The 20,618-nt window shown below is 46.7% G+C and overlaps 1 protein-coding gene across 4 annotated transcripts in view; it reads left to right on the forward strand.

Annotated features, from left to right (window-relative positions):
* slc2a2 (solute carrier family 2 member 2) overlaps positions 1-19,908 on the forward strand; it is a 33,057-nt gene extending 13,149 nt beyond the window's left edge. For 3 of the 4 annotated variants that reach the window (XM_069897598.1, XM_069897602.1, XM_069897601.1), the window contains 5 exons: positions 8,978-9,165; positions 12,027-12,131; positions 14,021-14,122; positions 15,996-16,199; positions 17,099-19,908. In XM_069897598.1, the coding sequence (XP_069753699.1) occupies positions 8,978-9,165; positions 12,027-12,131; positions 14,021-14,122; positions 15,996-16,199; positions 17,099-17,296 (797 nt within the window). In that variant the 3' untranslated portion in view covers positions 17,297-19,908. Of the gene's footprint in view, positions 1-8,977; positions 9,166-12,026; positions 12,132-14,020; positions 14,123-15,995; positions 16,200-17,072 lie in introns of all 4 variants that reach the window. The other variant, XM_069897599.1, reaches the window with a different exon arrangement.
* The last annotated feature ends 710 nt before the right edge of the window (positions 19,909-20,618 follow it).

A 20,618-nucleotide genomic window follows, 5' to 3' on the forward strand; every position in this document is an offset into this window, starting at 1 on the left:
TGACCTTTATTCATGGGAATGGCTGACGGGGGCAGATTAGATGGACATCTCTCATACCCCTCCAACTGAGTGGTCAGTAGGGTTAAAGGTCAGTAGTGGCAAGGATGTTTGCGTCTTCACTGACCCACCATGCAGATCACCATTACTAAATCCCCCTGCCCTCTCTGCCTGTTTAAGTAACAGTTTAAGTTGATCAGCCGCAGTAGTGAGAATTGAACTCTTGGATCACTGACCCACCATGCCACTGGTCAGGGAACACCAGAGCACATTTGGGAGGTCAAATGTGGGCGGTTAGTTGGAACATCCCAAATTCCATTGGCCTTTGGTGAGGCCGCACTTGGAAAACTGTCTGCAATTCTGGTCGCCCCATTACAGGAAGGAGATGGAAGCTTTGGCAGGGGTCAGAGGAGGTTCACCAGGAGGTTGCCTGGATCAGTGGCTGCCATCCAACCACCCCCTCCCCCACCTCCTCACCCCCACCCCGGACCAACTGTGCCGAAAATTAATTGCAGTCCTCCATTCAACCACTGACTCACCATCTGGGATGTGACATGGTGCCTTTTTCATGTCATCGCTCCCCTGAACTTTAGAACCCAGCTATGCCCCCTGGCCTGGATTAGAGGTTGTGAACTATGGGGAGAGGTTGGACAAACCTGGGTTGTTTTCTCTGGAATGTCGGAGACCTGATAAAATGAGAGGCATTGATAGGATGGACAGTAGAATCTTTTCCCCAGGGTAAAAGAGTCACACAGTGGGGAAAGGGCATTTAAGGTGAAGGGGAGATGTCTTTCACACACAATGGGTGTCCAGGTAGTGGTTGAGGCTTTTAGATGGGTACGTGAAGTGGATGGAGGGATATGGATCATGTGCAAGATATCGAGGTCTATAAGATTATGGATCGGGTGGACCAGGGGTGAGAATAGCCAATACAGTTAACGTAGAGGTTAGCATAATGCTGTTACAGCTCAAGCCACCCGGGTTCAAATCCTGTGCTATTGTAAGGAGTTTGTACGCTCTCCCCCTGTGGTCCAGTTTCCTCCAACCCTTCGAAATGTACAGTGGTTGTAGGTTCATTGGTGTGTTTGCGTGGCCTGGGCATGCAATTAAATTAAACAAGTTTAATTTAAATTTAAGGTGAGGGGAGGAAAGTTTCGGGGAGACATCAGGGGTAAGTTTTTTTAAACAACACAGGGAGTGGTGGGGGCCTGGAATGCATCTCCGTGGGTGGTGGTGGAGGCTGGTACAATAGGGACATGTAAAAGACTCTTAGGCAGGTGAGGGTGGGATGGCTTGGTTGTTGTGGAGTAGTTTTCCATAGACTAGCAAGACATGTAGGGTGAAGAGCCTGTACTGTGCTGGAATTGTCTGTGTTCTATCAGAGACAGGATGGTCATTCCAAAGGAGGACATGGTCGTAGGTTACCATGGTGTTTAAAAATATGTAGAGATTTAAACAGTTTTGAAAAAACAGCAAATGCAAACACACTGTATATATGGAGTAATCTTTGGCTTGGCTTCGCGGACGAAGATTTATGGAGGGGGTAAAAAGTCCACGTCAGCTGCAGGCTCGTTTGTGGCTGACAAGTCCGATGCGGGACAGGCAGACACGATTGCAGCGGTTGCAAGGGAAAATTGGTTGGTTGGGGTTGGGTGTTGGGTTTTTCCTCCTTTGCCTTTTGTCAGTGAGGTGGGCTCTGCGGTCTTCTTCAAAGGAGGTTGCTGCCCGCCAAACTGTGAGGCGCCAAGATGCACGGTTTGAGGCGTTATCAGCCCACTGGCGGTGGTCAATGTGGCAGGCACCAAGAGATTTCTTTAGGCAGTCCTTGTACCTTTTCTTTGGTGCACCTCTGTCACGGTGGCCAGTGGAGAGCTCGCCATATAACACGATCTTGGGAAGGCGATGGTCCTCCATTCTGGAGACGTGACCCATCCAGCGCAGCTGGATCTTCAGCAGCGTGGACTCGATGCTGTCGACCTCTGCCATCTCGAGTACTTCGACGTTAGGGGTGTAAGCGCTCCAATGGATGTTGAGGATGGAGCGGAGACAACGCTGGTGGAAGCGTTCTAGGAGCCGTAGGTGGTGCCGGTAGAGGACCCATGATTCGGAGCCGAACAGGAGTGTGGGTATGACAACGGCTCTGTATACGCTTATCTTTGTGAGGTTTTTCAGTTGGTTGTTTTTCCAGACTCTTTTGTGTAGTCTTCCAAAGGCGCTATTTGCCTTGGCGAGTCTGTTGTCTATCTCATTGTCGATCCTTGCATCTGATGAAATGGTGCAGCCGAGATAGGTAAACTGGTTGACCGTTTTGAGTTTTGTGTGCCCGATGGAGATGTGGGGGGGCTGGTAGTCATGGTGGGGAGCTGGCTGATGGAGGACCTCAGTTTTCTTCAGGCTGACTTCCAGGCCAAACATTTTGGCAGTTTCCGCAAAGCAGGACGTCAAGCGCTGAAGAGCTGGCTCTGAATGGGCAACTAAAGCGGCATCATCTGCAAAGAGTAGTTCACGGACAAGTTTCTCTTGTGTCTTGGTGTGAGTAATATTTAGTAGCCAATTACCTTATCCTCTTTTGGAATGGCCACCCTAATTTAGAGGCCGAGTTTAATTTAGCATTGTGTTCAACACTGATATTGTGGCCAAAGGGTCTGTGCTGAGTCGTACTGATTGATGTCTTGCTGGTGTCAGAGGGAACACAGGACTCGACGTTTAGCCCAGGGGGTTGTTGAATAACATGTTCTCATCAGATCTGTTGGACAGGCTGATTTGGACCTTGACTCTACTGGGTGATGTGGCAGGGAGGAGAAATAGGGAAGGGGAGATGGAGGGGACTCGGGGGAAACATGAAGGGAGATGGGGATGGTAATCAGGAAGGGGAGTCGGGGAGGGGAGACTGAGATGAAGGAGAAACTAGTCAGGGCAGCTGGGGCCAAGAATGAGCCTGGACTCTGCAAACGGCTTACAGAATCCTGCCAACATTTATCAATGGCTGTTGAGCCCCAGGAGTCTCGAAACTGCAATTATCCTTACTAAAGATTTATTTTGAAACTTTAAAACCAGATTAGTGATGGTTCCCATGGCAATGGGAAGGATCGGGTGAAGTGAGAGCAGTGAAGTTGCACCAACAGGGCAGTGTGATGAGTCACACACCTCTGATTTCCCCTATCTTCCCTCTGATTTGCGGAGCACGGTTGGGGGGAGGGTGTCATTGATGCCCAGCAGAGGGTGGGGCAGAAGTTCATAAAACAATTAAAATGTGTGTGTCTACATGTGTGTGAGCGTGTCTGTGTGTGTGTGAGCGTGTGTCTGTATGTGTGTTTGTGAGCGTGTGTGTGCGTGTGAGCAAGGGTGCGTGTGAGCAAGGGTGCGTGTGTGAGCAAGGGTGCGTGTGTGAGCAAGGGTGCGTGTGTGAGCAAGGGTGCGTGTGTGAGCAAGGGTGCGTGTGAGCAAGGGTGTGTGTGTGAGCAAGGGTGTGTGTGAGCAAGGGTGTGTGTGAGCAAGGGTGTGTGTGAGCAAGGGTGTGTGTGTGTGCATGGGTGTGTGTGTGTGAGCGTGTGTTTGTCAGCATGTGAGCGAGTGTGTGTGAGCGTGAGTGTGTGTGTGTGTGTGTGAGTGTGTGTGAGCGCATGCGTGTGTGTGTGTGTGTGTGTGTGTGTGTGTGTGTGTCGGGAGTGAGTTTGTATGTAGTTGCTAGTATTTTTCTGTGTATTTGTGTGTGCCTGGTTATATTTTTGTGTGTTTGTAGATGTGTGTCTCAGTATGAGTGTGTGTTGGTGTAGGGGTGTGAATATGTGTTTATATGGTTGTGTAGGTCAGCTTCGACAAATGTGTGTTAACGGTACATCGTTCCCTGAAGGTAGAAACTCACGTGAATAGGGTGGTGAAGAAGGCTTTTAGTATGCTGGCCTTTATCAATCATTGCATGGAATATAGGAGTTGGGAGGTGATGTTGAGATTGTATAAGACGTTGGTGCGGCCTAATTTGGAGTTCTGTGTGCAGTTCTGGTCGCCTAATTAGAGGAAGGATATAAATAGAGTGGAGAGAGTGCAGAGAAGGTTTACCAGAATGTTACCTGGGTTTAAGCATCTAGAGTATAGGGAGAGATTGGACAGATTAGGTCTTTATTGGGGATTTGATAGAAGTATTTAAGATTATGAAAGGGATAGACAGAGTGGATGTGGATAGACTATTTCCGTTAAGAGGAGAAAAGATTAAAACAAGAGGACATGAGTTAAGAATTAAGGGGCAGAGGTTTAGAGGTAACATGAGGGGGAACTTCTTTACTCAGAGAGTGGTAGCCGTGTGGAATGAGCTTCCGGGAGAAATAGTGGCGGCGGAGTCAATTGTATTATTTAAGAAAAGGTTGGACAGGTATATGGATGAGAAGAAGATGGAGGGTTATGGCATTGTGCAGGGAGGGGTGTTTGGTTCGGTGCGGACTAGAAGGGCTGTAATTGTTATGTTATGTTATGTTATAGTTGGCCGAGGTTTTTATTTATTTGTATACCTAGATATCGCATTGCTTGCGTTTGCCATCTGAATGATGATTCTTTCTTAAATTTTGAGAAATCCGCATTATTCATTGGCATTGCTTCACTTTTATTTGCGTTAATCTTGTACCCCGACACTTCTCCATATTCCTTCAATTTCCTATGTAATTCTTTTATTGATATTTCTGGTTCTGCTAAGTATATTATAACGTCATCTGCAAATAGACTGATTTTATATTCCTTGTCTTTTATTTTTATCCCTTTTATTTTATTTTCTGTTCTTATCAGTTCTGCTAGTGGTTCTATGGCTAATGCGAACAATAAAGGAGATAGTGGGCATCCCTGCCTTGTTGATCTGCTTAAGTTAAATTGTTTTGATATATATCCATTTACTGTCACTTTCGCCAATGGCCCCTTATATAAAGCTTTAATCCAATTAATATATTTCTCTGGTAAGCTGAATTTTTGTAGTACTTTGAATAAATAATTCCATTCTACTCTGTCAAAGGCCTTCTCTGCGTCTAAAGCAACCGCTACTGTTGGAGTTTTATTTCCTTCTACTGCATGAATTAAGTTAATAAATTTATAGATATTGTCTGTTCGTCTTTTTTTAATAAATCCAGTTTGGTCTAGATTTACTATTTTTGGTACATAGTCGGCTAATCTGTTTGCTAATAGTTTAGCTATTATCTTATAATCTGTGTTAAGTAAAGATATTGGTCTATATGACACTGGTGTAAGTGGATCTTTCCCTGTCTTTGGTATTTCCATAATTATTGCTGTTTTACATGACTCTGGTAAGCTTTGTGTTTTATCAATCTGGTTGATTACTTCCAGAAGGGGAGGAATTAATAAATCTTTAAATGTTTTATAGAATTCTATTGGGAATCCATCCTCTCCTGGTGTTTTATTGTTCGGTAGTTTTTTTATTATCTCCTGTACTTCTTCTATTTCAAATGGTTCTGTTAATTTATTTTGTTCCTCTGTTTGTAATTTCGGTAGTTCAATTTTAGTTAAAAATTCATCTATTTTACCTTCTTTCCCTTCGTTTTCAGTTTGATATAGTTGTTCGTAGAATTTTCTGAAGTTTTCATTAATCTCCGTTGGATTATATGTGATTTGTTTGTCTTTTTTCCTTGATGCCAATACCATTCTCTTAGTTTGTTCTGTCTTAAGCTGCCACGCTAGAATTTTGTGCGTTTTTTCCCCTAGTTTATAATATTTCTGTTTTGTCTTCATTATGTTCTTCTCCACCTTATATGTTTGTAGTGTTTCATATTTTATTTTTTTATCCGCCAATTCTTTTCTTTTAGTTGTGTCTTCCTTCATTGCTAATTCTTTTTCTATATTTACTATTTCCCTTTCCAACTGTTCTGTTTCCTGATTGTAGTCCTTCTTCATATTAGTTACATAACTTATTATTTGCCCTCTGATGAATGCTTTCATTGCGTCCCATAGTATAAACTTATCTTTCACTGATTCCGTATTTATTTCAAAGTACATTTTAATTTGTCATTCAATGAATTCTCTAAAATCCTGCCTTTTAAGTAGCATGGAGTTTAATCTCCATCTATACATTCTTGGAGGGATGTCCTCTAACTCTATTGTCAATATTAAGGGGGAATGGTCCGATAATAGTCTAGCTTTATATTCCGTTTTCCTAACTCTCTCTTGCATGCGAGCTGATAACAGGAATAGGTGTATTCTTGAGTATGTTTTATGTCTGCCCGAATAATATGAATATTCCTTTTCCTTTGGGTGTTGCTTCCTCCATATATCCAAAAGTTGCATTTCTTCCATCGATTTAATTATAAATTTGGTTACTTTGTTCTTTCTATTAATTTTTTTCCCAGATTTATCCATGTTTGAATCCAAATTAAGATTTAAATCCCCTCCTATTAATATGTTCCCTTGAGTGTCTGCTATCTTCAAAAAGATATCTTGCATAAATTTTTGATCTTCTTCGTTAGGTGAATATACATTGAGTAAATTCCAAAACTCCGAATATATCTGACATTTTATCATTACATATCTCCCTGCTGGATCTATTATTTCCTCTTCTATTTTGATTGGTACATTTTTACTGATTAATATAGCTACTCCTCTAGCTTTTGAATTATACGATGCTGCTGTTACATGTCCTATCCAATCTCTCTTTAATTTCTTGTGCTCCACTTCAGTTAAGTGTGTTTCTTGTACGAATGCTATATCAATTTTTTCTTTTTTCAATAAATTTAACAGTTTCTTCCTTTTGATTTGGTTATGTATTCCATTAATATTTAAAGTCATATAGTTCAACATAGCCATTTCATACTTTGTTTATCTTTCCTTTCCGTTTTCTCATCATCACCTTTCTTTCTTATCCATTTCTGCTTTCTTTTTTTGAACACATTGTAAGACAACATTTCTAAAACATCAAACATTTCCCTTATTCTCCTATCTAAAATTTCTTTAACCCTATTATCCCCTCCCCTTCCTGAGTTGCCCATTATCCCTTGTCGGGCAACCACATCTCCCCTCTCCATTTGGATTTGCGAAATCACTCGCAAGCGTCAACTGATTTCGCAGTGACCGTAATTCTTCCCCACCCAGCCCCCCCAGAAAAGATTTTAATCTTCATATATAACAAAGGTCACTCTCTTAATTCCCTCCTTACTTCCTCTCTTCCCTTACTTTCCCTTATTAATTCTTATCTATGCTCTATATATTTTCTTTTAAGTACACATACACACATGTACACACATATATACATACACACATACATATAGTTTGTGGTCATTTTTGTTCTCGTTACATGTCTTCATCTCTCTGTCTGTTTTGTAGTTGTTCTGCAAATTTTCGTGCTTCCTCCGGATCCAAGAATAGTCTGTTTTGCTGCCCTGGAATAATTATTTTAAGTACCGCTGGGTACTTTAGCATAAATTTATATCCTTTTTTCCATAGGATCGTTTTTGCTGTATTAAACTCCTTCCTCTTCTTCAGGACTTCAAAGCTTATATCTGGATAGAAAAAAAAAATTTGCCCTTTGTATTCCAATGGTTTTTTGTCTTCTCTTATTTTCCTCATTGCTTTCTCCAATATATTTTCTCTTGTTGTATATCTTAAGAATTTTACTAGAATGGATCTTGGTTTTTGTTGTGGCTGTGGCTTAGGGGCTAATGTTCTGTGTGCCCTTTCTATTTCCATTTCTTCCTGTAGTTCTGGTCTTCCTAGGACCCTGGGGATCCATTCTTTTATAAATTCTTTCATATTTTTGCCTTCTTTATCTTCCTTAAGGCCCACTATCTTTATATTGTTTCTTCTACTATAATTTTCCATTATATCTATCCTCTGAGCTAACAGCTCCTGTGTCTCTTTAACTTTTTATCAGATTCTTCTAATTTCTTTTTTAAGTCATCAACTTCCATTTCTATGGCTGTTTCTCGTTCTTCCACCTTGTCCACTCTTTTTCCTATATCTGACATGACCATCTCTAATCTATTCATTTTTTCTTCTGTACTTTTTATTCTTCTTTTTATTTCACTAAATTCATGTGATTACCATTCTTTTACTGATTCAATATATTCTTTAAAAAAAAATATCCATTGTCTTGCCCTTCCCTTCATCTTCCATTTCTCTGTGTTCTTCCTCTCCTTCTTCTTCTTCTGAGTCCATTCCAGGATCTGTGTCCTTTACCTCTGTCTCTTCTGGTTTTCTTTTTGGGTTGTTTGTTTTATTTTGTTGGGTATTTTTGGTCTTCTTATTTTTACTAGAAGTATCTTGCTGCTGGTCTTCTTCCTCTGGGTTGGTCATCTGTAGTTTCTTTGATTTTACTATCTTCTTTCTTGTTCTCGTTATTTTCTGTGTTCTCCTCTTGCTGCTTTGTTGTGGTTGTCAATTTCAGCTGTGGAGATCGTCTCCTCAGCTGGTTGCGTATGCACGGTTGCGCACTTTTGCTTGGCTCCGCGAGCCATTTTTGTAGTCCCGAGTTCGGGGCTTCAACTGACATTAGGGAGCGGGCTTCTCTCTCCGTGGCGGGCCTCCTCGGACAGGTAAGGCCTTCACCTTCTTCCGATGTCCTTTCTTCTTCTCTTCTTCCCGTTGCTTTTGGCTTTTCTTTCTTCACTGCCATTTTCTCCACACCTTTATTTTCACTTTATTTTAGTTTTTGTGTTTGAGCCTTTGTTTTTTCTGGTTTTTTTTAACTTTTCCAGAGAGGGCTGGAGTTCCCCGACCGGCCACTACCCCATCATGTGTCTCCTCAGGGCCTGTTTCTTGATGTAATGTTCTATAGTTGACACTGAATGAGGCCATTCTGCTACTCCCCCCATTCACCGAGAGAGGATGTGTAGAGGGAGTGGCTGGGCAGTACTGAGGGTCAGTAGTAGGGGCATTTAATGCTTGGACATGTATCCTGTGACAGCGGTTCCAGGCTGTGCGGAGCAACAGTTGGCCAGAGTAGGGATCTTCAGGTGCGCTCCACCAATTGGTACAGTCTTGTCTCTCCTTGCAGGTTTGTGCCGCCTTCATGGGCCCTCCCACATGGAGGAGCAGATTGTTGAGATGGAGAAGGAGAAGGCAGAGATCGAGAAGGAACCGAGGGTCTCCATCCCACAGCTATTCCGCTCCTCCAGCTACCGACAGCCCATCATTGTCGCCCTGATGCTGCACATGTCCCAGCAGTTCTCCGGCATCAATGCAGTGAGTGTGAACTTCTCAGGGAGGGCGGGGATCTGAGACCTGTCCCATCACACATTCCCAGGGTCAGACACAGAGTGAAGCGCCCTCCACGCTGTCCCATCACACACTCCTGTGGTCAGACTCCCAACCCTCGGATCCAGGGATAGGATCACCTTTCCCAGTCTAACCCTAGGACTCCCCCAGAACCTTTCCATCCTTCCCAGAAATCCACTTGTGTCCAATGAAAGGAGGTGTAACATGATCAACCCCATCACATCCCCACTCAAACCCCAGTGCACCACCATTCCACCCCCACCCACCTTTGTCCCACCCAGCCTCTTTCTTGACTTTCGCTGGAACATTGATCTCACGTTAGGAAGACTATTCAGCCCATCTTGTTGGTGGTTGCCCAGTTAGACCCAGTCCAGCTAATACCCCCCTCATCCTACAGGCGAACCCCCTTCCAGCGCAGCACGGTGCTAATGTGATCCAGCATGGTTTACAAATGGTGATGAGGGTAGAGAGTTGCCCAAATCTATCTACACTGATTTACTGACAGTTCTTCAATATGTAACTCCACTAATCACCAACGGCCAAAGTTCTGAAGTTGTTGGCAGAACAAACGGCTCTTCACACAGAAACACTTAGATTTATAAGTGAGATTGATCTGGATTCCATGGGAATTATCTGAAGGGATTTGTGCTGTGCTGGCAGAAACTCAGCAGGTCACGCTGCGTATGTGGGAAGTCAGAAGGGATCACTGTTACCTCTTACCTGTTCGCCTGTGCTGTTCCCCCCTTCCCCATCCTCCTCCCCCCTCCACCTCTTTATTCAGGCATTTACCACATTGCCGATGAAGGGCTCAGGCCCGAAACGTTAACTGCCTTTTATTTCATGATTTCTAGGTGAAAGAAACATTTCCTTTGTCAGCAACTTCAGAATTTTGGCTGCTGGTAATAAGCGGTGTTGATTTTAGTAATATCAGTAAATCGGTGTAGATGTGTGAAACTATCTCGCCTTCATTGCCCCAGCCGTGTGAAGGAGATATCGAGTGTATGCAATCCTTTATCTTTACTTGGCACAGAACACAGAGGCTGTGCTGCAACACAAACTCCCACATGTCTGGATGTTGTCTGGGGTGTAAATGTGGGCTCTGGATTACCAGGAGGAGTTGTGTAGCTCTTCATATTTGGGATCTGTTACCCCCCCCAGAGGGTAGACAAGCCCTTGGTTCAGCAAGCCAGCTGAACGATGGCAGCATTGGCAAGGCAGCACTCCCTCGATAGTGGCTCACCTGGGTCACGTCAGCCAGTTCCTGCAGAGAGGAGAGAGGTCGGACCCTTGGAACCAGAGATACAGTCGACTTCTGTTTGTAACGGCTGTGGGAGCTGACAACTGTCATCAACCCAAACGAAGTCAGCATGGAAATAGACCATTCAACCCATCATAATCATCCTGGCCATTGTCATTCCGAGTGATTGATTTCATAGAAGCCATTGGGCCGACCTTGTCTAGGGTGACTGTGTTGTCTATCTGCTCTAGTCTCCTTTTCTCACATTCAGCCTGTATCCCTCGACTCCTTTCCAACCCACACACCACTCCAAAAGTCTTTTAGCCTTGTGATTGGTTTCCCTCCAGCATTTCCTCTGCCAGTATTCTGACTGCACAGAGAACCTACCCCTCACTTCTCCAAATCTGCTCCTCAGATTTGGCCTGACAGTTATTCCAATCAGATCTCCCTCCCTCTCGCCTTCACTCTCCCCCTCCCCCTTCACTACCCCCCTTCCCCACCCCAGACCTCCCCACACCTCCTCTCCCTCACCCTCTCCTCTTTTCCCCCCTCTCTCTCCCCTCCATCTCCTCCTCCCTCTTTCACCATTTCCCTTTTCCTTCTCTCCTTCCCCTCTTCCCCTCCCCACTCTTTCTTTCTCCCTCTCCCTTTATAGTGTATAAATGAGTTGTCATATTGGTGACCAGAGGGAGGAAATGGGATTGCCCTGTGAGCCAGCATTGGCTTGATGGGTCAAACGGCCTCCTTCTATGCCATAGATACATAAATATACATGAAGCCCATATTCCAGAGTATTCTGAAGAAAATGGAAGATGGAGGAGAATTCTGTGCTTGATCGAGAGGCCGCTCGGTGAAAGAGTTAGAGAAGCTGAGTAAGCCTCAATGGACAGGTGTGAGGTAGTGTTGGGGCAGAGAAGTGGAGTGGGAGGAGATGGAGGCACTCTTTCACACCCATGGCAGCCAACATTAAAAAGGCCCCCCATCACCCTGGCCACAACCTCTTCTCACTGCTCCCTTCTGGCAGAAGGTACAGAAGCCTGAAGACCAGCACCTCCAGGGTTGGACAATTTCTATCCCACAGCTACCAGACTCTTGAACCTCTGATCAGGGACGGCTCCCACATCCCTCATTGACCTGCAGATTGACCAGCAGTGGATGGAGATCTTTACTGAATTTCCCCTCAATAGACAGAACCATGTGCAGATTGGTCTGGATATCTCGTAACATGGGCCCATTCTCCCATGGACGCCTCTGGTTTTTGCACAAGGATCAGTGTGAATATTAATGATCTAGTGTCTTTTTAAATTTAATTCACTTCATTTACTATTATAGATTTTCTTTATGAGCATCCGTGTAGCTGCAGCAAGTCAATGTTGGTGCAGATGCACATGGTATAATGTGTCTGACAATGGACTTGTCATTAGTACCACAGTGATGAGGTGAGTCACCTCCTTCTCTGTTCTATTGCTCTCGGTTACCATCCCAAGACAGAGGTAGAAGAACTTTCTCATGGTGTGAGCCACCTCTTTAAGGGTGACTCCAGCATCACGCTCTCTGCTTCAACACCTGATTCCTCTTCTCTCCCCACCAGATTTTTTACTACTCCACGGCTATTTTCCAGCAGGCTGGTGTCTCAGAACCAGTCTACGCCACGATTGGAGTTGGGTTTGTGAACATCATCTTCACGATAGCCTCAGTGAGTAACCGGGAAAGGTGCATTAATGGGATATTGGACTAGTTATCAGGGCGTGGAGCCACAATCTTCCTTCCCCTCCCTTCCACAGGGATCGCTCCCTCCATGACTCCCTTGTCCACTCATCACCCCATTGGTACCAGCCCCTGTGACTGCAAGAAGAAAGACGATGACTCTTTGACATGGCAATGTCCTCCATGATTTTACAAAACTCAGTCAGGTACCCCTCTTCATTCACCCCCTTTAACATTTTCTTTTCACATTTCAACAAGATGATCCCTCATTGACCAGCAGTCGATGGAAATCTTTACTGAATCTCCCCACAATAGACAGAACCATATGCAGATTGCGGACACAGAATGTCTTGATGACTTGTAACGTGGACCATTCTCCCATGGACACTACACGACCCACTGAGTTTTTTCAGCAGACTGTGATGGCCACCTGCACCATCCACTTGAATTCAAGCCTCACTCTGATTTGCAGGTGGATCTCAGCTCCTTCATCACCACCCTGAGGCCATAAGATATAGGAGTAGAAGTACTCTATACAACCCATCGAGTCCATTCTGAATTCCATGATGAGTTGATCCATTTTTCCACTCAGTCCCCTTCCCCGGCCTTCTCTCCATAACCTTTCATACCCTGACTATTCAGATACCTATCAACCTCTACCTTAAATGCATCCAACGACCTGGCCTCCACAGCTGCCCGGGGTAGCAAATTCCAGAGGTTCACCAACCTCTGGCTGAAGAAATTCCCCCATATCTCTCCTATCATGAGAAACAACTTTGCCACATCTACTTCTCTGAGAATTCCCTCTCATTTGTCTGAAGACCAAGAACTCTCAAACGTTCCTCATGTTAATCCCTTCATTCTTGTCAATTTTCTCTGAACCCTCTCTAATAACAGCACATCCTTTCTTAAATGGGGAGCCCAAAACTGTACCCTGTACTCCAAGTGAGGTCTCACCAGAGCCTTATAAAGCTTCAACACCACATCCCTGTTTTTGTATCCTATAACTCCCAAACAGCTCTGCAGCAGCTCCTTTAGCCTGTGCACTGCAGAGGTACAAGGAGTCAGCTCAAACCCCACCTCCTCAAAGGCAGTTAGGGATGGACAATAAATGCTGGCTTTGCCAGAGATAGTCAGGTCCCAAACATGAACTGAAGAAAAGTCTGTCCTCCCTGGGATGAGTTAAATAGACTTGACTGCGTTTCAACAAAAGTAATTCTTACTGAGCCAGAGCCAGCCTGGTAACTCCTAAAGACTTATCATTGGGGGGAATGGCCACATTTCACCTTGGGGACGTTCTCAAGGAGACTGACTGGTTAAATTTTGGAAAGATGTTCCCTTAATTGGAAAGTCTTGATCAGTGACCCTGGGGCATTGGAGATGGGGGCCCCCAGGGAAGGGGAGACAGGTGACCCTGGGACAGGGAGATGGGGGACTCTGGGACAGGTGGATGGGTGACTCTGGGGCAGGGGAGATGGGTGTCCCTTGCAGTTGGGGAGATGGGTATCCCTTGGGCAGGGGTGATAGGTGTCTCAGGGCAGGGGACATGGGTGACCCTGGGCCAGGGAAATATATCACTGGGATGTCGGGTGGGGGGGGGGGATGGGTGTCCCAGGAAGGGAGGATTGATGACCCAGGGCAGGGGAGATGTTCAGTCATCCCGGTTCAAGCCCATGTGACTTCAGACCATTCAAAAATGTTGAGTGCAGTCCTTCACCCCACCCAACTCCGCCCCCCCAACACCCTTGGTCATGGAGCAACAGGGGATGGGTGTGAGGTGTTATCACTGCCAGATCCATGTGATAGAATGAACAGGGGGTGGGGAGGGGGGGATGCGAGTCCTTCCACCTGCCTAACATGACTTCTGTGTCTCCCTAGATTTTCCTGGTGGACCATGCTGGTCGTCGAAGCCTCTTCATGGTTGGCCAGGCAGGAATGTGTGGCTGTTCCATCCTCATGACATTTGCCCTGGTTTTACAGGTGAGTGAATCATGGTGGGGGTTCCCTGAGCAGACGGTCCGAGCTTGCCTCATCCCCACTGCTCACATACAAGCACCAGGACATGGCCTGGCTGGCAGTGAGAGGAGCCATCCCAGTCAGATCTTTCCTAAACAACCGGAACATCACCAACCATGCACATTGTGTCCAAGATGACTGCGGTGGAGAGGAGACAGTTGCCCACCCCTTTGCCAATGCAGATTTGCTAAGAGTGTGTGGAGTGTGTGGAGAAGGATACAGGGGTCCTTGACACAGTTCATCCCCAGTGGCAGTGTGACTGAAGACTCTCTGATCTAAGGGCTGTTCCCGAGGACACACTCAGAGACAGATATACAGAACTGGTGGAAGACCATCAACTCGGTGAAAGGGATTCTTTGGTCTGTCCGAAACCTGTTGGTCTGTCAGTGGACGGAGCTGTGTGTTTGAGATACAAACCAGAAGACATGAGTTAAAAGTGAAAGGGGAAAAGTTAGGAGTGACATGAGGGGGAACGTCTTCACACAGAGTGGTGGGGGTGTGGAATGAACTGCCAGACGAAATGGTCAATGTGGGGACAATTTTAATATTTAAGAGCAATTTGGATGGAACATGGATGGGAGGGGTACGGAGGGGCTATGGACTAGGTGCAGGTCCTGAGACGTCAGAAAAATGCTTGAGGACAGACTAGAAGGGCCTGTTTCTGTGCAGATGGCTGGAATCTGAAGCTGAACACAATCTGCCAGAGGAACTCAGGAGGTCAAGCTGCATCCATGAGAGGAGAAGAAAGGTCGATGCTTTGGGCCAGAACCCTTCGTCAGTTCTTTCTTTCCCACTGATGCCGCTGTTCTTCCTCCAGCAGGGTGTGTTGTCTACAGGAGTTTGGGCTGTGGGGCTGATGAGAGCTCAGTGCTGACAACACAAAGGTTTTCTGAGGAGCACCTTCAATCCAACAGCGTCAGTGTGAGAGACATCCCAGTAGCCAGCCATTTCAGTTCTGAGTCGCACTCTTATACTCGCGTGTCTGTCCATGGCCTTGGGTGCTCTCCCACCAACACCACCCACAGTTTGGAGGAACAACACCTGATTTTCTGTCTGGGCCCCCTCCATCCAGATGGCATCAACATCGACGTTTCCAGTTTCTGCTAACCTGCTCTCCATTCTCCATCCCCTTCCCTCCACCCTTCCTGCTCTCCTCAACCCCCTTCCCTCTCTATTCACCCAACCATCCCACCTCCCCTTGATCACTGCTGTCCCCTCACTCCCTTCTCCACTTATTAGCTCCTGCCTTTGCAACTGCACCTCTTCCCCCCCCCCCCCACCCTTTTATTCGGACACCCACTGACATTTTTCCACACCTTGATGAAGAGCTCAAGCCCAAAACGTCAGTTCCGTATTTTAACCTTTGCTACATGAAGGTCACAGTTTGACCTGCTGAGTTTCTCCAGCGTTTTGTGTTTTTACTTCAACCACGGTATCTGCAGACTTTCGTGTTTTACTTTTTACCCAGGAATTTGAAGTTTTTACCATTCCACTGCTGATCCCTTGATGAGGATCAGTTCATGTTCTCCTGGGTTCCCCTTCCTGAAGTCCACAATCATCTCCTTGGTTTTGCTAACGTTGAGTGCAGGGTTGTTGCTGTGACATCCCTCAACCAGCTGATCTTTCTCCCTCCTGTACACTTCCTCATGGCCGTCTATGATTCTGCCGATGACCCTGGTGTTATCAGCAAATTTGCAGGCAGCATTTGTAGATGTTCCTAAGCTGTACTCTCTGCCCCCAGTGCAGTGCATTGCAAAAGGGGACTGAACCTATGCTTCTCTGCCGATGATTAGATTGTGGTTTATCTCAGCACCCTTGGCCTCTCTTTCTCCCTTAGAGCACCTACACCTGGATGAGCTACCTCAGTATGTTGGCCATCTTCGTCTTCGTTGCCTTTTTTGAGATTGGACCGGGGCCCATCGCCTGGTTTATCGCAGCGGAGTTGTTCAGTCAAGGGCCCCGGCCAGCTGCGGTGACCATCTCTGGCTTCTGTAACTGGACCTGCAACTTTCTAGTGGGAATGACCTTCCCGTACATTGAGGTAAGAGCGTCCTGATCTCTGGGATGTTATGTAGATAGTGAGGGTTGGTAACTGTGAGTATCAGGGGACCTCTCCTGGAGCCAGCACATCAAGGTGACAGAAAGAGAAAGACACACCAACAACTCCACTGCCTCAGGTGTGAGGAGATGTGACACATCATCCCATCTTACAAACCAGCAAGTGGTGAACAATGAGGCTGATCCATAGATGCAAAACCAGGTGGTGAGTGCAGGGCAGTGGGATTAGTTTGGGAACTGATACAGGGCTGTGTGGAGAGAGCAGGGCAGTGGGATTAGTTTGGAGACTGGTACAGGGCTGTGGGGAGAGAGAGTGGGACAGTGGGATTAATATGGGACTGATACAGGGGTGTGGGGAGAGAGTGGGGCTGTGGTATCAGTGTCAGACTGATACAGGGCTGTGGTGAGAAAGCAAGACAATGGGATTAGTGTGGGGACAGATACAGGACTGTCTGGAGAGAGTGGGGCAGTGGGATTAGTTTGGGGATTCATACAGGGCTGTGGGGAGAGAGAGCGAGGGAGTGGGATCAGTGTGGGACTGATAAAGGGCTGTAGGAAGGGAGCAGGGCAGTAGTTGGTGTTAGACTGATGGGTGATAATTTTGAACTGTTGAAGCTTGTGATTTAAAACTAGGAATGGGATTAGACTTGATTCTGTCAGCATCATTCATAGTGGTACACTCGTCCCCCCCTCTCTCCCTCACGGTGACGCTCCCTCACGGTGACGCTCCCTCACGGTGACGCTCCCTCACGGTGACGCTCCCTCACGGTGACTCTCCTCCCTCTCTCTCCTTCATGGTGACACCTCCTCCTCCCTCTCTCTCTCTCTCTCTCTCTCTCTCTCTCTCTCTCTCTAGTAACTCTCAGCCTCCTCTTGCTCCAGGAGTTGTGTGGCCCCTATGTGTTTATCATCTTCGCCTGCTTGCTGCTGGGCTTCACCCTCTTCACCTACTTCAGAGTTCCCGAGACCAAGGGCAAGACCTTCGAGCAGATCATGCAGGGATTCCACCGGAAGAAGTCCCCATCACCACAGCTCAAAGTCTTGGCCACTGAACTGGAGCCCCTGGACAGCACGTTGTAGCAGAAGGAAGGAGGGAACTGCTTGAACAGGGACTGGTACAGAATCCGTTCCTGTGGAAGCCACGTAACCATCAGAAGATTGTTTGCACTCTTCCCTCTGCTCCTGCGGAGAACCACAACAGCTTGGAGAAGTGAGGAGGGGAAAGCACTGGGGAAAGAGGTTTCTGGTTTGTGGAGGTTTGTCCTTGCTGCCACATACATGAATGTCTTTCTCCAGGGACTGAAGTGTCATCTTGGGTCGCGGTTGCAGAAAGAAGTCAGGAACGTTGTCGATGAGGTTTCCTTCAAATGCTTTCACTCATAAATGTTGGAGAGAGGGAAAAAAGTTGCCCAGTGGCAGGGCAGTGACATCAGCTCTTGAAGAGACTCCACTACGCTCTGTTCCACATGGTTGGAGAGGCAGTTCTCACACTGCTCTGAGCCAGGGGCATGTAGTTTGTCTCTGTGGCCTTACTCCAAACCAGGTGTAAAGTTCAACTGCCTGCTGCACTGATTTGAATGGGGGCCATTTCAGGAGGGGTGAGGTACTGGGGTGGAGGGCGGGGGTGAAACTTCATTGGGACAAGTGTTAGCACCCTTCACACACTCCACCCTCGTGTATTTCAGTGAGAAGGTTTGGTGAGCTGCATGAATGACCTTGTTGTGGTTCACTCAGCTCCTCTACTCCATCTGCCCCAACAGAGACTTCCCAGTAGCCAACCATTTCAATTCTGAGTCACATCCCACACTCACATGTCTGTCCATGGCCTTATGTACAATCCCACCCAGACCACCCGCAAATTGGAGGAACCACACCTTATTTTCCATCTGCGCCTCTCTGGCCAGATGGCATGAACATCGACTTCTCTGTTTTCTGCTAACCTGCTCACCTTTTCTTTACATGCCCCCTTTCCAGTCTTTCCAATTCTCACCTCCCTTCCCTCCCACTACCCACCCAGCCATCCCTCCACCCCCCTCATCGTTGCTGGAGAAACTCAGCAGATCCTGCTAGATCCATGGGAAGTAAAGGGTAACTAATGGCTCATCCAGGGGCAAATAAACTACCACCTGGGCTCCTTGGCTGAGCTTTAGTAAGGTCCCCCTTGACCTTAACCCCCCTGCCCCACCCTTTGTTGAATAGAATAAAGTGACGTTAAATTACATTAAATAACATATCAGGGGTCTCCAAAGAGGTCCCTGGGGGTTGATGAGCCTATCCAACGGGTCAAAAAAATGGCAGGGGATCAAAAGGGGATAGATAATCGCTGGGTGTTGGGGGGGAGGGTTGATTGAACTTTTGGAGTCAAAAGAATTGTAGAGCCCAAGGTCACTGCTCAGGCTGGGAGGCCTATGTTCCCACTCCTGCTGGGAACCCAATGCCCCCTCCTGCTGGGAGCCTGATATCCCCTTCCAGGCCCCTAGGCTTAAGCTACTCAACCTAATGGTTAATCTGGCAGTGTCTTCTTTGATTCTTGTCAAAGAACTCAGGCTCAAAATGTTGGGCCTGGGGAAAGTTCTTGGGTCTGTAAGAGGGTGGGTCTTCAGTCCTCAGGCCAATGGGAGGGCTAGGCTTTAGGCCTCAGGCTGATAAGAGGGCCTCAAGTCCTCAGGCCTGTGGAAGTGCTGAGCTTCAGGCCTTGGGTGCATGTGTGCAGGGTTGGGGGAGTCCAGGCAGGCCTGTGTAGGACCTGGCTCCAGGCTTTGGGCCTGTGGCTTCAGACATGCAGCTGTGTGACCTGATCCCTCTTGCAGCTGGTGAAGGTCTGCACCCTGGTCAGTGCCCCAACAACCTCCAAATGTTACTGAGCTGCTATACACAGTTTACATCATCCATGGAGCCATCCCCTCCACTAGCGCCACACTACTGAGAGGCAACTATGACCCAGACCCCCTTCCCTTGCCAATGTTGGGGCCACTGTCAGGCCATAATATTGTTAATACCCTTCATGGGGAGAAGAGAAACATCAGTGTTACAACAGAGGACCTGTGAGAGGTGGACTGGGTTAGAGTGACACACCCTTGGGGAACTGCTCCTGGCATCCCCGTCTATCACACTGGGGAGAAAGGGTCGAGCTCACCTTGCCCCCCCCCCCCACCCCGTGTCTTGGCTCTCACCCATAGAGCAGGGGATGGGTGCAGGTCGCTTGTGCCCCATGTTCTCAGGAGCAATAACCGGGATATCCCAAGCATGTACCTACCCCACCACCCCATGCCTGTCCCACTGTCCTCATCCCAGATTCATTTCAAGAATGCAATTTTTTATTTTTATTTTATGAAATTATTAACATTTCTTGAAGTAAATCAGTATATTTTTCTGTGCCAATTTTGAATTCAATAAAGTGAACTTTCACAGTCGAGGTCTTTTGGTTGAACTTTACTTACACCTTTGGAAGGTGGGGAGATAGTGGAGTGACGGACGGTCAGGCACAGAGTAAATCCCTCTCCCACAAACCGTGCTGCCTGACACTTTCGCAGCAGATACAACAAGGTGGCCCACCTCCCCCCAACTTCACTTCAGGAAAGACCAGCGAGGGGCTCAGCGGCTAAAATTCCTCCTGGCTCACAGGTAAAGGATCTCAGGGTTGTGATGTCATGCAGGTACTCTGACAATAAATCTGAACTTAGAACTTTGAACTTTCATGATGAGTTTATTGTTTTGCACATTGTACAACCATGTAAAAATGCACCAAAATTCTTGTTTTCATCAACAGCTACCTACAGACAAAATAAAAAGACAAAACATTTACAAAAAATAGATTGAGAATAAGTATTGGCAGTAATGAAGTGGTTTTGCACAGTGCAGGTGGTTCTTTGGTAATCTCGGAGAAGAGCCTGATTAGTATGATGTACACTTTAGTCCCTGAGGAAAATGGTGATAGAGGGAAGTTTTACAGGAGATGTGCAGGTTAAGCTTTTGTACATGGGGAGAAAGAGGTGCCTGGAGCAGGTTTCACATCAGAAACTGCGAGAATGGGACTTGGAACAAGAAGAGGAACGTTTAAAAATCACAGGCTTGTTTAAATTTCTCCATGGGCCAATTAGTTGTAGCCAATGAAGGGAAGGGGAGCTGAAATGGAACAGCCACTGTGAGAGTGGCCAGGGTAAGAGTGGGATTTCGAGGCTCCAGATCCTGACAAACCAAGTTAGGGATTTGGGGTTTGATGAAGTATGGATCATTTAGCAGGCAGAGGGGCTGATAGACAGGAGTTACTGGAAGTAAACCACACCTAGGAGGCAGAGGAAGGGAGGCGGGTGACAGGAGACAAAAAGGGAGAGGAGGGTACACTTGTGGCTGCTCCCCTCAATAACAAGTATACGCTTCCAGATACAGTTGGGGGGCCAAC

The sequence above is a fragment of the Narcine bancroftii genome, chromosome 9 (genome assembly GCF_036971445.1).
Source record: "Narcine bancroftii isolate sNarBan1 chromosome 9, sNarBan1.hap1, whole genome shotgun sequence".
In the NCBI taxonomy this organism is placed as follows: Eukaryota; Metazoa; Chordata; class Chondrichthyes; order Torpediniformes; family Narcinidae; genus Narcine; species Narcine bancroftii.